Source organism: Ptychodera flava, chromosome 9, assembly GCF_041260155.1.
Source record: "Ptychodera flava strain L36383 chromosome 9, AS_Pfla_20210202, whole genome shotgun sequence".
Classification (NCBI taxonomy): domain Eukaryota; kingdom Metazoa; phylum Hemichordata; class Enteropneusta; family Ptychoderidae; genus Ptychodera; species Ptychodera flava.
In genome coordinates, this window is record NC_091936.1 from 5404226 (window position 1) to 5421167 (window position 16942).

The 16942-nt window shown below is 38.7% G+C and overlaps 1 protein-coding gene across 1 annotated transcript; it reads right to left on the reverse strand.

Annotated features, from left to right (window-relative positions):
- Nucleotides 1–2616: 2616 nt before the first annotated feature.
- On the reverse strand, nt 2617–3516 carry LOC139139716 (5-hydroxytryptamine receptor 1A-like). The gene has a single exon (XM_070708577.1). It carries the CDS (start codon nt 3514–3516, stop codon nt 2617–2619), a length of 900 nt encoding a protein of 299 aa, XP_070564678.1.
- Between the last annotated feature and the right edge of the window lie 13426 nt (nt 3517–16942).

Sequence of the window (16942 nt, forward strand, 5' to 3'; positions counted from 1 at the left end):
ATACCAATCTGATTAATCAGATGTAGATGGCGTCGTTTCCACCTCTGCTTGCTCTTTGCTGTTCTCATCAGATGAAACCTCTAACCTCTACCTCCCTCCCTCCCTCCCTCCCTCCCTCCCTCCCTCCCTGTCTGTCTGTCTGTCTGTCTCTCTCTCTCTCTCTCTGTCTCTCTCTCTCTCTGTCTGTCTGTCTGTCTGTCTGTCTCTCTCTCTCTCTCTCTCTCTCTCTCTCTCTCTCTCTCTCTCTCTCTCTCTCCAGCCTGGCCACTATCAGCTGTTGGGAACAGCAAAGAACAACTTCGTGAAGAAAAAGTGCCATTTCTACATCTGGTTTTAGTCAGACTGACTCTTACACTGCATACATCCTGTATAGTGGCAATAATTGTATCTGACATGGACGATTTATTAACTCACTTTCGAAAACGGGACTAATTTGAAATTCGACAGTTCACCATGGCATATCATGTTCTCGTCAAACTTCGATAGCAAGGTAATATGCGCATCGAAAGTTAAAGACTTCAGCTTTGATTAAACCTTCCGCGATGAAACTTTTGACCATTCTCTTACAAGCTTGCAGCGTTTGGTACTAGAGAAACAAATTACCTAAATTTTACCGATATTTGAAATTCAAAATGGCCGCCATTTTTCGCCATCAATGGCTAAAAATACGGCTTTCGATTTTCGAATTATTAAAACAGTAAAATGTTTTCTTACTGCAAAAGCTTCATTCAAAATGAACCGCCACAAGCGGGAGACAAAAACAGAATCGTAAAAAAATTGAGAGGCCGAGTGTCTGTCACCTAGGCGCATTCTATGCTCAATGAAAATGGAAGGGCAGTGATTTCAAATGAACGAACTTCTTCTATGATGAGCAGTCAACATTTATAAATTATCATCCAAACATAAGTGACTCTGCAAGCTGAAAGCTGATTTTGATTCTAAGTTTGTAATTATTGTGACATTACTGACGTTACTGTGAACAAAAATAATTCAAAATGGTCGAACGAAGATCAAACTGTTATCATGACGAAATATTTACAAAATGGGACCGTCTGGCCGATATATCTTTTGACTATAGATAAGCCCTTTTGAAAAAATTCTTTTATATCGGCGTTAATATGAGTTGTCTCAGTGTTTTAAATAACGCAGAAGTTTGTTTTCACATGGTATTACTGAGTAACCTTTCCCATTTCCTAAAATCGAAATCACTAATTGTGACAAATAACTCAAAGGGAGCCTTAAGTAATTACAGGGGGTGGGCCGGCCGGGGGAATTTCGTGCTCACCTGACCTGTACTGTAAAATGTGACCCTCCGGCCCCTAACCTCTTGTCTAAAATGTGACCCTCCCCCTTGTCCGAGATTATAAAACTTGACCCTCCCCCAAACCATTGCAGTATTCTCTCCAGGAAACACACACCAGTAATATGTAAGTTAAGGACAAATTACAGGGGAGGGGGGGGGGGCTGGCGTTGTTGAGAGGGAGGATCGCAATTTATCACGCAAGTATTTTTGAAGGATCATACATTTGCGGGAGGGTCACCATATTATGATGCGCAATTAAAAGAAGGCAAGATGTCGCTGATAGAGTGCTTCACCCAAATATATCAAATTATAATACATGGGACTCTATTAGGCAAACTATTGACAATTTCCCCCGGCAAAAAACCTAAATCTGTACATTTATATATGTTTGATAATATATGTAAATGTACTTTGCTTGAAGTTGGGAGTAAAACGTGCATGTGTGTACAAGAAATCGGATTTTGGAATTTCAGCGAAATGTTGATTCACTAAACATGGCAGTCTATGAGGAAACTATCAATAATTTTTTTCCAATACAAAACTAGGTAAATCTGTGTATTTATGTACTCTTGATTATTGGTATTAATGTACTTGATTAGAATAGGGTGATTATAAGTGGATGTGTGAGCAAGAAACTGGATTTTGGAATTTCACCGAAATGTTGATTCACTACGCATGGTAGTCTATGAGAGAACCATGAACAATTTTTTTCCAAAATAAAACATAAAACTAACAATATCCGTACATTTATAGACGTTCGATGATTGATATACATTTTGCCACCTGTCCCATATGTTTTGTCTCGTATTTTATCAGTTTTAACTGTTCAAGGTGTTTAATGTAGGATACCACGGCATATTCTTTTGCTTATCGATAATATGTATATATTTAAAAAAATGAACGTATTTCGCCGGCGATTTCCTCTTAAGGAAATATCACTCGGGCAATCGAAGGTTTGGCAGTAAAATCATCTTCTGTTAAAAGTGACCCTCCCCGAACAAATGACCCCCTTGGGCAGTTTTCTAAAAAGCGACCCTCCCCCAATTCCCCGGCCCACACCCACCTGTAATTACTGAAGGCTCCCTAATTTGCCGATATACGTGTATGATGTGGCTTGGAAGTAGCACATCCGATATTGATGAGTTCATCAAGTATGACTGTAACGCGTGAATGTTTGGATTAGCAATGAAAAGCCTACTTTATCAAGACACTCATTATTTGAGATGTTCTCATTGTCTATGTTGTACATTTCAGGTGACGTCCTTTCATGTTTGAGACATGCGGCTCTTCGTCAATATTTACTAAGAACAAGTTCATTGTCCTCGTCCTGGGGTTGTCACGGCAACTGCTGTCGTCCCTCTATTGAAACGCGTGACAACGCTGAAGGTCCTCTCGTCCGTGCTACTTGCCAGGTTGGACGATAATGGACAAAACCTACGAAGAATCTGACCGTAAGCCTGTCGGAAATCCTTGTTTTTCGCATACAGCATTGGATTTATAGCCGAATTGCAAAAGGCGATCACCATCGTCAGTTTCAGGGGCCATGAAACATTACAATCTACACAGAAAGATGCCACGGATAACACTATGTAAAATGGACCCCACAAGAACAAAAGGCTTAGAATCACTAAACCGATTCCTTTGATTGCCTTTACTTCAGTTTTGTTCAGAACTCTACTACCATTCCGCGTAAGTTCCATCTTCCTTTCCGTACTATTACGATCTGAGACCCTTTGGTCGATAGATCTTTCTTGCTCTGCCCCATGATGGAGGAGGCAACTTGGTGCGTCGGGTTGCGCACGCTCCCGGTCAAGCTCAAGATGGGTGCTGTTTTGGATGCCAGATTGCCCATTTTCAAATTCGTTCTCGATTTCCATTTCAACGTCAATTACTGTTTGCGTGTTCGGTGAATATGGTTTGAGAGGGCTTTCGTGTTGCTGGTGATGTTCCTGTTGCTCTTTTGGCGATGCTTTCTGTTCAGAGGTTGCAGCCTCACTTTCGACATCCACAGACTTCCCTATTAACACTGGCGTGATTTTCTTTGCCTGCTGCCTTATCGCTCGGAAAATGTGAAAACTGGTGAAGGCAATCATCGAAACTGGGATCAGGTTCGACAAAATGAATACGACGCAGATATATTCAGTCTTTACAGTGAAGCATTGCGGTGGATGGATACGGAGCGATGGATCTGGATTTTCGGCCCATCTCGTCATGCACCCGATACTGCCAACCAGAAACGACAGTAACCAAGTCAACGCGATCGCAAGTTTCACCCGCGAGGGCGTCACGAGGCGATGGTAATGCAAAGGATAGATAACGAATATGAACTTGTCTATGCTAATGAGCATTGTGCCGTACGCCGATTGCGAAAATAACCCTACATGAACGGTCATTATCATACTGCACAAGAGTCGACCGAAGGGCCAGTGTCCGTACCAATACGAAAACATCATAGAGGGCAACAAGAAAAGGCTACAGCTGAAGTCTGTGATGGACAAATTGAGTATAAAATAGTTTGATAACCTCTCTCGCAACTTCTCCGATACAACCACTGATGCCATCACCAGACCGTTGGTGAAAAAAATCAAAGTCATTATGACAATTGTCAAAATTAACCAAAATATCTGTTCCCATCGCGCGGGAGGATCTAGACCAGAGAGCGTATCATTGTACGGCCCCATATCCATCGTACAATTGTGAGCAACGTTACTGAATATTATATATGAAGAAAGTTGATTTCATCGCACGAGGTATACTCCTATCTCAGGCTGTGATCCCAATAATGGTCTAGACTACACACGAGTCAGGCAAGACATGGCAACAATCCCCTGCGTATTGCCTTAATCAGAGGTCCAGATTTGCCCCAGGTCTGCTTTCATATGGTACCTTCAGTCGGGAGAAAGAATAGACGTCAGGATGAAACGGTAAACAATTACTGTGGAATCGATCTTACAGCCGTCACGCAGTATTAATCAAAACACTTGACCAAAACTCATGACGAGTAAATCCAAAACGCTTCATTCTGTACACCAGTGATACAACGCATAGTCAAAAACAGTTGGTTTTATGATTTGAAAGTATAGGATATCACGACATGGTAAATGACCATTTTTAATTCATTCACAGTTCGCTTGGTCCGTCTTATGATGCGAAGTGTGAGGTGACTACGACTTATTAAAGCCTCGCTTCCTCGAATATGATCAATAGCTGCCGATCAACCAACCACTGCTGCATCTGTTTTCACTCTTCTGCAGAACACCGCCATAATGAGGGCGTTGTTTGTAAGAAACTTTCAACACGAAGCCACAGGAAAATGAAATAACAAATACATTGGAGTTACTGTAATGAAATTACTAATAGGCCATCACAATTATTACTCATCCATATCGTGGTTTTATGTGTAAACGTTCTGCTAGTCCATTCCACTTAAAATTTTACATCATCAGATGATAAGGGAGATGTATTCAATGAAGTTGGTGAATGTGCTCACTGGGCTCCCGTGAAATACGAATAAAAATCGTCGTCAGAATAGATTTTGCAATCAATGGCTGCCCGTAGATGTACTCCTTTTAATCGGTATATTCACTAAACGTTGGCAGTCAATGCTTCTCTGGTTTCTCATCAATGGCTATTTGGTACGCCGCTTGATGTAATTCATTCGACTTGGTCCTTGTCGTTTCTTCGTGTTTACGTTAAAAAATATAGACGACTTCGATAGTACCGTCATTCATACCGTGAGACATCCAGGAGTCACTGACCTGTTGAAGATAAATATCGATAAACAAGTGCTAAGTATTGCAGGAATTTTTTTCAGGAGGATTCTGATTTGTATAAGTACAGTCCTTATATATGCCTGGCAGGGAACGTCCCCACTCCTTGTGCGATAATCAAGAGATAGCGCTAGTGATGCGGGGAGAATTGGACAGAGTCCTTTCGGCAATGCTCTAAATTCAAGGTCCAGTAACTTGACATTTTAATTCAGAATCGTGTTGGTCTTCTTCCTGCATCGTATTGGAATACCCAGTATTTAATTTGTATTTATATGGCTGCCTTCCATTGTTACTCTTGATTATAGAATTCAGATCTGGACTTGAATTCAATTGTCAACATCAACAATGCATTTCATATACTGACACTAACAATCCAAATACTAGGCATTTAAAAATGTCGTTAGAAAGGCGACCAAGGAAGAGTGTATTTAATACATTGAACTGAATACTTGAAAAATGTCTAAATATACAGTACAGCTACTGAAATTCTAATTTGGCGACCTTTGCCATTTGATAGCAAGGTATATCATGTAATAGCCAGTATATATTGAATTTTGCTGTAAACCCTCTGATATCTCCATTAAAAGCATGTTGATTGAATATTTACAAAATATGTTGTTTGTAATTATGTAAGAGATTGGATATTGAGCCATCGACTAATGCTGAATACATGTGGGGGGAGAGAGAGAGAGAGAGAGAGAGAGAGAGAGAGAGAGGAGAGAGAGAGAGAGAGAGGAGAGAGAGAGAGAGAGAGAGAGAGAGAGAGAGAGAGAGAGAGAGAGAGATTCTCATGGTACGCATCTATGATTTTATCGACAATTTTTTTACAGTTGTTTTGATTTTGGCGGTTTCTACGGGTCTATCACTACACTTTACCAATATTTATCATGTTTGGTGACCGTACTTCTCTATAATGTTAACATTAACACGATTGGAACAACTTTGGGATAATTGGATCTTTATATTTTTTCAAATTTCTCAAAAGTGTTAGGTGCCCTATAGCTGAATGTTGCAATATTACAAATTACTTATAAAAACAAGTGTGTAACTTTTAAAAGAAAAGCAGATGAGCTTACATTTGCAGGTCATACAGACATTACTTCGCCATCCAATTATCCCAAATTAGTTCCAATCGTGTACATTACAATTGTTGTTGAATATAATATTTTGAAATAAGAGTGAAACGGATGAATGCTTTGTGAAAGCTAGATTAGTCCCATTGCATATCTCAGATCCCCATTTATCAAACATGTTCCGAAACACAAAACACAATAGTGTTGACGCCTAGGTTGCAAAATCAATTCAAAGGAAATTGATCTTTTCTTAAGAATCGCGGTGGAGAACATTGTTTAGAGGATATTTAAAGCACACCAAGCGACGATATACCACGAGGTTTTGACCAGTTCACAACATATATGCACGAGCGATAGCGATATGAAGCGAACTGGTCAAAATCGAGTGGTATACCGTCGCTAGGTGTGATTTATTGCTATTATATCATACCAGTATATTGAAATCTGGCATTGAATATCAGAAAAGATTTTTGCTGTTGCCGAAAGCTCGCACGTATGCCAACCGTGGTATATCGCGAATATAAAACGGTGTTTTACATGTCTCGACCAATCAGATCGCTGCATTTGTGCCATCAATATACTGGTATGATATAATAATAGCATACCAGTATATTGAACGTGCAAATGCAGCGATCTGATTGGTCGAGACGCGAAAAGAACCGTGGTATATCATGGCTGGCATACGCGCGAGCTCTCGGCATGAGCCAAAATCCTTTTTTTGACGTTCTATGCCAGAATTTCAATATACTGTTATGATATAATAGCAACAAATCACACCCAGCGAAGGTATACCACTCGATTTTGACCAGTTCACTTCATAAATGCAGGGGTTTCATTAAGAGCCGGCAGCCGGCGAAATTAACCGGTACTCTCACGAACTCTTTTGAACTCTTTCATAGCTAAAATATTGTTTACCTTCTGAAATGATACGCACAGGTTTCACAAGCTGTGTAATCAAACTTTTCAACGGCTTTTATGTGAAACAAAATTTAGAAGACGAGCGACTACTACGATCGCCTTGTACAACGATGGAGCACGGTCTTGCGTATACTGCCGCAATAAAAATCGGAATTGCAACGGACGATTCTATTGGCTACCTGAATTGCTGATTCCTATGTGGTGACTTTTATATACGCTAATGAAAACGGGCCTGTCGGCTGTTAGCTCGACTCAAAATAGTCGATGAACAAATGAAGACGGAAGCGATCGCAAGGTCATGCTTCGCTGTACGATCCTTGGTCTTGAAGTGGACCAAGAAACAAGAGAAGGATAATTACGTGGATTTAAACTGTTTTCAAAGGCAAGTGACCTGATTTTTTCTCACGAAAGAACTTCCCGATTACAGTACGAATTTTAGTAAGCCGACGTGCGTTGCACTGCGGTAGGCTTAAATATATATTTTTTTGGTCTATCGAAGCCAATAAGAATGTCGCCCAGAGTGGTTAAAATACGATCAAACCTCTAAATTCACTTCAAAAACGGTCGTCAGGTTAAATCCAAATGTGAGTTTGTGAACGTACTAATTTTCATATCCTATATCAAGGTTCTTACTTTGCATACCCTTATAGTCAAATAACCTTGAGGGTCTTTGTTTCTATTTGCGAAATATGGTAATGATTGTCAGTTTTTATCATTATTGTTATATAAATTATCCTTTTACCTCCCCAGTGGTATAAAAGTTCTTCATCTGCAGATTTTCATACCAAACATCATGGTTCTTAATTTTAAGCATAATATTATACATTAAAGGGACATTAGCTGTATCTTTTGACTAATTTTTCACTACTCTGTTTCAATGTATCAACTACAGAATTTACTATTATCCGACCATCATGCCTAAGGCAAAAAAAAAAAAAAAAAAAAAAGAAATGTTTCTGGTCAGCGCGCGCGTCACTTGAACAACAGCGCGTCACCCTTTTTTTTCCTGGTTTGTGGCCGGCGGCTGTGGCAAACTACATACTGATTACTATAACACCAAACCAAAACGGCTGAAGAGAAAGAGAAAATTCTTTGGGCACATGATCAGTGACTGCATGAACAATTTAAATGTTACTATATTGATAAAACTGTAAAACTCAGTGTTCTCCCCAGACCATAGCGGTCCCGCTACGCTTTCGCCTCTCCCCGTACGCTTTGATTCTCCCCGTTACGCTTTCAAATAGTCCCGCCATCCTTTAGTTCACACGCTTTGCGTAGCTACCAGCTGATGCATGCATTGTCTACACATTAGCGCTCACTGCAATTTTCAACCTGGTGGAAGGTTTGAAGTATGGTATGCATCAGATAAGTTGTCCGTAAGTGTTGAGAGGAACGTTAAAACAATAGAACAATCGGCTGGGTTGTTCACAAATTTTCATTCCAGAACGACTATTACGACCAACAAAGACCAACTCAGTAGGCCTATACATCGCGGACAAGTGTTCACAGAGGTAGCTAGGCGGTGTAGCACTGGCAGGGCCTTTGATCACATTCCCATGCTTTGATCAACGAAATGGATCGCAAAAGAAACAAGAGTTAACTGGTGAGGTTGATTATGATTGTACAACGATGAGTTTTGTCCTAGTACGATCACGATCGCGATCGAGTTCACATTGCATAAATTTCAATATGGCGGCGGCCATGTTGGTCGACGGGTTTATAACGTGTTGACATTGATACTGGCGTCGCGTGTGGTGCCACTCCGACACGTCCTCTGAAAGATTTTACACCTGATTTTCGAGGGATTCTAGTCGTACTTAGTTCATGTCTTGTGATCATCTTGCTGGTATTTTTAAAATCAAGAATCGAACGACGATGTCCAGTGGCAGTAGAATTAAGTTGGGGGGGGGGGGGGGCGCTGGTTGAAATCTATCCCCGTGATGAAAAATTATTCGCGGTGTTTGTCGTTCAAAAATGATATAAAGAATTGTGTAAAGCTTAACCTTGTGAATTTTCCTCTTTTTTGGCAAGTTTTGACAATTTATTAGCAATAGGCCTATATGTATTAATGAAACTCCAATCAGACGAACCATTTCTTGCTCTCAAAGTTTCAATCTGAATCTTCTGTTTTAATTGCAATTGTAATTACAATACTGTGTTGATTTATTAATAAGTGTACGTAATAAAGAGTTTCCATGATGTTCAAACTGCACACTTGTGTGTTACCATTGCATTTTGTTGTGAGTGTACATGTATGTGTGGATGCATGTGCAAGCTTACATCCATATGCAAATATAAATTAATGATATGCAAATGATTATGCAAATTAGCTGCTACGCTTTGGCGCTTTAACTGACCCTCCTCTCTCCCTTGAGGAGGAGGAGGAGAAAAAAAAATCCGCGTCGCCACACCATTTTTTAAAGAAAGGCTGACCAGAAACATTTCTTTTCTTTTTTTGGCCTAATGCCCGGTGTCCTTCTTGCCAACACAGCCTGTATACGTGAAATGACCATTGTTATTGTTGATAAATGTATTCTAGTCCGGACCTGAATACAAAATTTAAACAATAACAATGCAGATTATACTCATATAGGGTATATTTATGAGCTAAATATTAGGAATTTCTCCATGGTTCAGGGATTCAAACCAGAAACTGCAGATGATACACAGAACAAACAAAATTTAAAAAATGACCAAAGTTACAGCTAATGGATCTTTAATGAAAAGTTTCTCATTTACTGTGCTTAAAATGTGTTTCATCCAGGATGGCATCAACAAGGGGGATTTTCCCCCTTTACCAGAAAATTTCGGGGGCATTTCACCAGTTCATGTGTTCTACTTGTACCTCTAAGGTGTGACTGGCACCATTTCATGGAAGGGGGAGTGGTCCCCTTGACAAATTAATTGGGGGTGCCAACATTTCAACAGAGGGGGAATCCCCTATCCCCCTGTCTAGATGTAACACTGTATAATATCATCTACATATCAAATTTATATCATTAATAATTGTGAATTATTATAGTTTACCTCCTAAAAGCATAGAGGCTCTAAAGACTTGTTTTCTTTGTTCAAAATATCGTCAACATTACCACATTTTATCATTTTTAATTATGAATTATCATATTTAGGCCTAATCTCCCAGGAGATACACAGAACAAACAAAATTTAAAAAATGAATTTAAAAAATTAATTAATTTTTAAATTTAAATTTTTAAATTTTAATTTAAAAAAATGCCCTGGAACACTGCTGACAATTCTCCTGAAAATACTAGAAATTCAAGTGACTGCGAGCTGTAAAAAGTGAATTTTAGCTCATTTTTCAGGGTTTCCGGCCTTCGGCCGGGAGGGGGAACACCCCCCGGACCCTCCCCAACGACGACCGCTTTAATTTGTGGTCATGGCAGCTGCAAGCCGCCTTCTTTCCCATTCTGGCCCCCTACTTCAAAACTTAATGAAACCCCTGTATATGCACTCGCTATCGCTCGTGCATATATGTCGTGAACTGGAAATATCCCCTGTTCGTGTGTCGTATCAGCATAAGGCCGCGTTCAAAAAAAGTGGTGGGGGGGGGGGGCTGGAGGAATTCAGGGGGGATTCGAAAATTTTTGGGGTAGTCGGGGGGGGGGACTTGAAAGTTTTGCTCTGCCTATAGGGGGGGGGACCTGAAAATATTTTGACTCCCAACATTTTGATGTCGTCCAATGGTTCTAATGTTAGTAATAATTAAACAAAATCTAGAACCGTTTTGTCATATTTATGTCTTTAATCTCGAAAAAGTCTAAAAATGTATGAATGCCATTAAATTTTCGTAGAACAAGTTGGCCTTGTAATGGGGCAGGAGCTACAACTGTTGATAATTTTTCAATATTTCTATGCAATGTATCAAACACAGTTTCTTGGTGTCTCTCTACAGCATGCTGCTGAAAAACACAATATTCAGTTTGTCAACAAAGCCCGTTTGTCTAAATATTGGTGATAATTGAATGATGCAAATGCACGGTACACGTAGGCTGTGTTGGCAAGCTGAATACTGGATAGCTCAACATTCTGTAGGGAGTAGAACAAGAACACAATTGTATAAACTGAACAAAAATATTGTCAAAATAAAAAGTTAATACAACTACTGCCCTGTTACTACATACTGGCAGTGACAGTGATACATGTAGCTCTGACTCTGATGTAGTTTAAGAAGAGTTTCGGTCATAGGACACTCAATTGACAGTGAAACATACATCTACTTGTACACAAGATCCAGCCAGAGAGCAACACATAGAAGACTAGGGGACTAACAGTTACCATGGATATTTGAATTCTGGCATATGAGAACAATAAATATTAGAGAAAAAAGATGGGGTCACCATACTTGATCTTATACAAATGTACGATGAAAAGTCAGTTTTTCTAAAATCACTTAAAATCAATATATAAAACCATTCATTTCAAGTTCATGCAGTGAATGAAATTTTCACATCTCATTGTACCAATAACACAAAAGTAAAACTTTGAACAGTAAAGACTCTAATTTAAATGGCAAAATGTGTGACTAAATGGAATCTTTTATTTTTTATCAAATTTGCCATTATTACACCCAAAATTTCTGAGATTAAAACATTAATTTCATGGAATATTTTTACTTCCAGTATTGTCAATTTTGTAAAACATTTTATAAGTGGCAACTAAGTTGTACATATGTCTTGTACTTTTGAAAAAATTTCTCGGTAGGTCACTGTGCTCATTTTTTCACAATTTGGTTAAACGTAGCTAGGAATACACAATTTTCATACTCTCTCATGATTGTCATTTTGTGTGCTTTTCAGCTGGTGCCATTGAACTGGCCACAGTTGGATAAACTCAAGTCGGCTTACACTGAGAAATCCAAAAAGTTCACTGATGCATTTAAAAATGAATCAATTTAAGAACTTGCCCTAGGTATATGGCTCTACAACCTGCTGATAAGAGGTAGTGTTGAACATTTGCGTGCAGAACGACACATTACATGTTTTTTTTTTACTCTGCGTGCATTCCTAATTAATATGCGGCTATATGGTAATTTTTTTTGGGGGGGGGGGACTTGAAAATTTTGAGGGTATTGAGGGGGGGGGACTTGAAAATTTTTGAGGGTATTGAGGGGGGATCTGAAAGAAAATAAGATTTCAATCGCGATTCCTCCAGCCCCCCCCCCTCACCATTTTTTTTGAACGCGCCTAAGTGTGATTTGTGAGGCGTCAGACACGAGACGAAGTCGATCTGAAGCCACCCAAATGACACGCAAGGAACGGGCGATACTGGCTTATAACCTATTTATCATATACCCATGCCAAGAATTTTACTAACAATACGAAAAGGCTTTACTTTATTACGCCTTGCGCATAAGTATCGAAATATTTGTTCGAACAGACTTCATTCATAAACTATACGCAGAAGTCAACATCATTCGCGACATCGCTGCAAGTCCTCCATATCTCAATGAACCCAAGGAAGAAAGACACCGGGATTCAAAAATCGTCGTAGACGAGGAACTTTTTAAGGTGCAATATGCTATTACAATTGCAACCGTTAACTGTATTTTGCTTTAAATCTCTCGATCATAGTACGGCACGGAGGAGGGGGCGCTATTTTGTTTGTTTACACTGAGAGTTGCCATGTCAACAGGCGTCGCGCGCGCGACATCGCTGTTACGCCTCACGCTCGCTATCTGTTTGGAAGTAGACCGTGCCGTGCGAACGGCAGAATGATTGCTAGAGCTTGTATAAAAACTACAAGAACTTTAAAAGACGTTACGGACGTAGTGATGCTGAGATCTAATAGCTTCCTTTACCAACAGGAGTACAATAATGAACACAAGTCATGCCTTCCTGCAACTTTCAGCTTCTGATTCTGATCACTCCCGGCAATTATATGAGTATGATTGCTTACCTGTCTATTTGTTAAAACAACTGACTGAATGTTATCAGAAAGATAAAAGATAGATAACTTAAATATGCAGGTTTTTCATATCTTTGCTACAGAGAGATACTTGAAACCCTGCGTAAGGTCCCGTTTCAGGATCAATTGGAAAGAAAGAGTTATGGCCCTGTCACACCTTGACGATTTAGCCAGCGTACGTCAACGTATGAAAAATTTGGCGAATACGATGGACGTACGTCGAATACGCTATCATGGGTAAGTTGTGTATAGGCCTAAGTTAAGAGCACCATGAAGCACGCTGGTATACGTCCTTGTAAGGCGAGGTCGTTGTAAACTTTTGTTCATGCACAAAACATATCGACGTATGCCAACGTACGGCTCATACGTCCCGCACACGCGGGCCCTAAGTTGTAGGTTATGTGCTCGTTGACTCACGTTGACACACGTTACTTGTGAGTTACTCATAAGTCGAAATGCGTCGAGATAATTGTCTAGCGTAGCCAAAACGTATTTTTAACCTATGAGAACGTTATAAATATGCCATGTATACGCCCAAAATTGAAAAATACATCGTTCAGCAAGCCAGTGTTTTAGAGAAATTTCGATACGTCGGCATATGCTGGCTGAATCGTCAAGGTGTGTCAGGGCCCTTAGTTATTATCAGTGCTCATACATTCAACAAGAGAAAAAATATTTTGTTGTACAGTGTTAACTGTGATGTACTGTTTGTCGGGGCGATCGTGTTCAAACCTTTTCATAACGTATATATGCGCTATTTAGAGCTGGAATGAAGTAATATTTGCTAAATAGACAAGAGAATTTACAGCTGAATTAAAACTATGTTCCTTTGAAGTTATATTGAGAGAGAAAAAAAGAATATTCAACTGCAGGATGACCTCTGACAACCAGCAACAACGGAGGGATAAGGTGAAGAGTGTACGAATATGAGAGCAGGCATAGACTGGCCCCAAGTTGCCTGGCTTTTCTCGGCAGCTGAGTTACTGGCTAGCCAAGGCATTCACTCCACGATCAACGCAACAGCCTACCACTTAGCGCGACGGTATTTTGACGTGTACGTCTTCAATTAAGTATATGTTTTGATATTTATATGCCCACTTACTTGGAGCAAGTCTACCCCTGTGATGATGGGTTGGGGACTATGCAAATTAACTGCCAGGTCAAGGGTCATTATCAACATGATATGAAAGCTAATATGGCACATTTTTACTGGAAATTTGGGCCTAAAATTTGACAGGACAATGCACAAATGAAAACTGTTCAAAACTTAATCTAAAAATAGATGATTTGATCATCAGATAGCATCGTGCTTGGCGCGACCGATATCATATCCCATCTCCTTGAAACAAGACAATAAATTCATTCGAATTATATGAAACTCAATTTTGGCTGCACGGTTAATTGTAAACATTGCAGGTATAGATTAACCTATTTAATTAAATGCCCGAATGAAAATTTAATGTGACTTTAAGTACTTTACACGCTTGCCTGATCTTATACTAATCATATACTTAACAAACACTTCACAACCGTATGTTTTATCGCAGAAACAATATCGACTGTAAAAATAGAAAACAGACGCAAATGATTTGCACCATCTATACAGGTAAATAATGAGCATTTTTCGATGGATATTCTGGTTGATATCTGGTTGATATTGTTGAGGTTTTGGATTGCCAATTGACTCAAGAAGAGTATTACATATTCAACAAATATCCCAATCGTAAGACATTGAACAGCGCGGGGTTTAACCTAGAAAGCAGTAAGTATTGAGTTGGTAGAATGGAGTCACGGTGATTTAAGAATTTCAACAACCACAATATAATGCCCAGTGTGTATAATGGTTGTAATCTGAAATATTGGTAGGTACAGCTCGTTTGTACAGGTTCTGATGAACAAAAATAAACAGATAAACGGACTTAACTTCATGTCACGTTTTTACAGGTTTTACAGGTGCTAGGCCTATATGCATAAAGTAATCACCACACTATTTTTAAGCCCTATTCCCATGGCAGGCAACCACACTATGTATACAGCTACGTACAAGATACTGACAACACAATGAATAATTGATGATCAGCATAAAGACAAAACACTGCCTGATTGGCTTCTGTAAAGAGGACAAATAAGGAATGGTGTTCGTCATTAGCTCACGTGTGTAAACACGTGGGCTATTGTCATAGCGATGTCTGTCTGTCTGTCCGTGTGTGTGTGTGTGTGTGTTAGTGTGTGTGTGTGTGTGTGTGTGTGTGTCTGTCTGTCTGTCTGTTTACACGATAACTCAAAAGCGCCTGAACGGATTCAAGTCAGATTTGGTACACAGGTACCATGTGGTACTTGCAAGAACTGATTAGATTTTGGTTAGTGTGGCTTGCATATTAATGAAGTTATGCAATATCGAATTTTTCCATACAATGGTTTCCCTATGGAGACGGTAATGACAGTGTAGACATATATCAAGAAATACTGCACAAAATTTCATGAAACTTTTCACAGATGACAATCTAAGAACATTATGATGATACTGTGAGTGTCATGTCAATTATCTTCTCATTTGCATATTTAATGAACTTTTGTTATTAGTGAGATAACTCTGAAATTCCTGCACCAAACTTGATGATACTTGCAACAAATATTGATTTTATATATATCTAATTATAGTTAGAAGCATTAGGCAGTGTCAAGTTAATAAATAGCTTATTTGCATATTTTATGAAGGTTTGTAATTAGTCATATAACTCCGATAGAACTTCACCAAATGTGATGAAATTTGCTGCAGATACTGATCCGACTGATATCTAACTGTAGTGTAAAGCATTTAGTAGTGTAGAATTAATTAAGGGTTCATTTGCATATTTAATGAACTTTGTAATAAGGTATAACTCTGAAATTACAGCACCCAAGTCAGTGAAATTGGGTACAGATATTGTTTTGATAAATATCTAATTGTACTGAGAAGCATTTGGCAGTGTCAAGTTAACAAATAGGTCATTTGCATATTTTATGAAGTTTAGTAATTAGTGGTATAACTCCAAAATAACTGCACCAAATGTGCTGAAACCTGCTGCAGATACTAATCCGACAGATATCTAATTGTGGTGTAGAGCATTTAGTTGTGTGAAGTTAATTAAGGGTTCATTTGCATATTTAATGAACTTTGTAATTAGTGATTTTACTCCAAAATTAAAGCATTAAATTTGATGAAACTTGCTACAGATGTTGATCTGATAAATATCCAATTGTACTGAGAAGCATTGAGCAGTGTCAAGTTAATAATTAGCTCATTTGCATATTCCATGAAGTCTTATAATTAGTCATATAACTCCGAAATAACTGCATCAAATGTGATGAACACTGCTGCAAATACTGATAGGACAGATATCTAACTGTGTTGTAAAGCATTTAGTAGTATAAAGTTAATAAAGGGTTCATTTGCATATTTAATAAACTTTGTAATTAGGTATATAACTCTGAAATTTCGGCACTAAAATTTGGTGAAACGTGCTACAGATATTGACTTGATAAATATTTAATTGTGCTATGAATCATTGAACAGTGTCAAGTTAATGTAGGGTTATTTGCGTATTTAATGAACTTTGTAATAAGTGATATTACTCTAAAATTACAGCATTAAATTAAATAAAACGTGCTACAAATGTTGATCTCATGGATATCTAATTGTCACATAAAGCATTGAGCAGTGTCAAGTTAATTAACAGCTCATTCGCATATTAAATAAAGTTTTGTAATTAGTGATTAAACTCTGAGAGTACTGTGCGAAGTTTTAAAAAACCCTGCTACATATAGTGATAACATATATCTTATTGTTCTATGAAGCGTACTACTATTGACGAAACTGTTGTTAAAAACACGTGAGCATATTCAGTTCATATCTGGTTTTTGTATGATTTTATCCTTTAATCAATTTTTGAACAGTTTTTAATACATGGAGA

Bases quoted from the DNA above. Each gene is read 5' to 3' on its own strand.
- LOC139139716 (XM_070708577.1), bottom strand. From the start codon at position 3,516: ATGACGAGATGGGCCGAAAATCCAGATCCATCGCTCCGTATCCATCCA.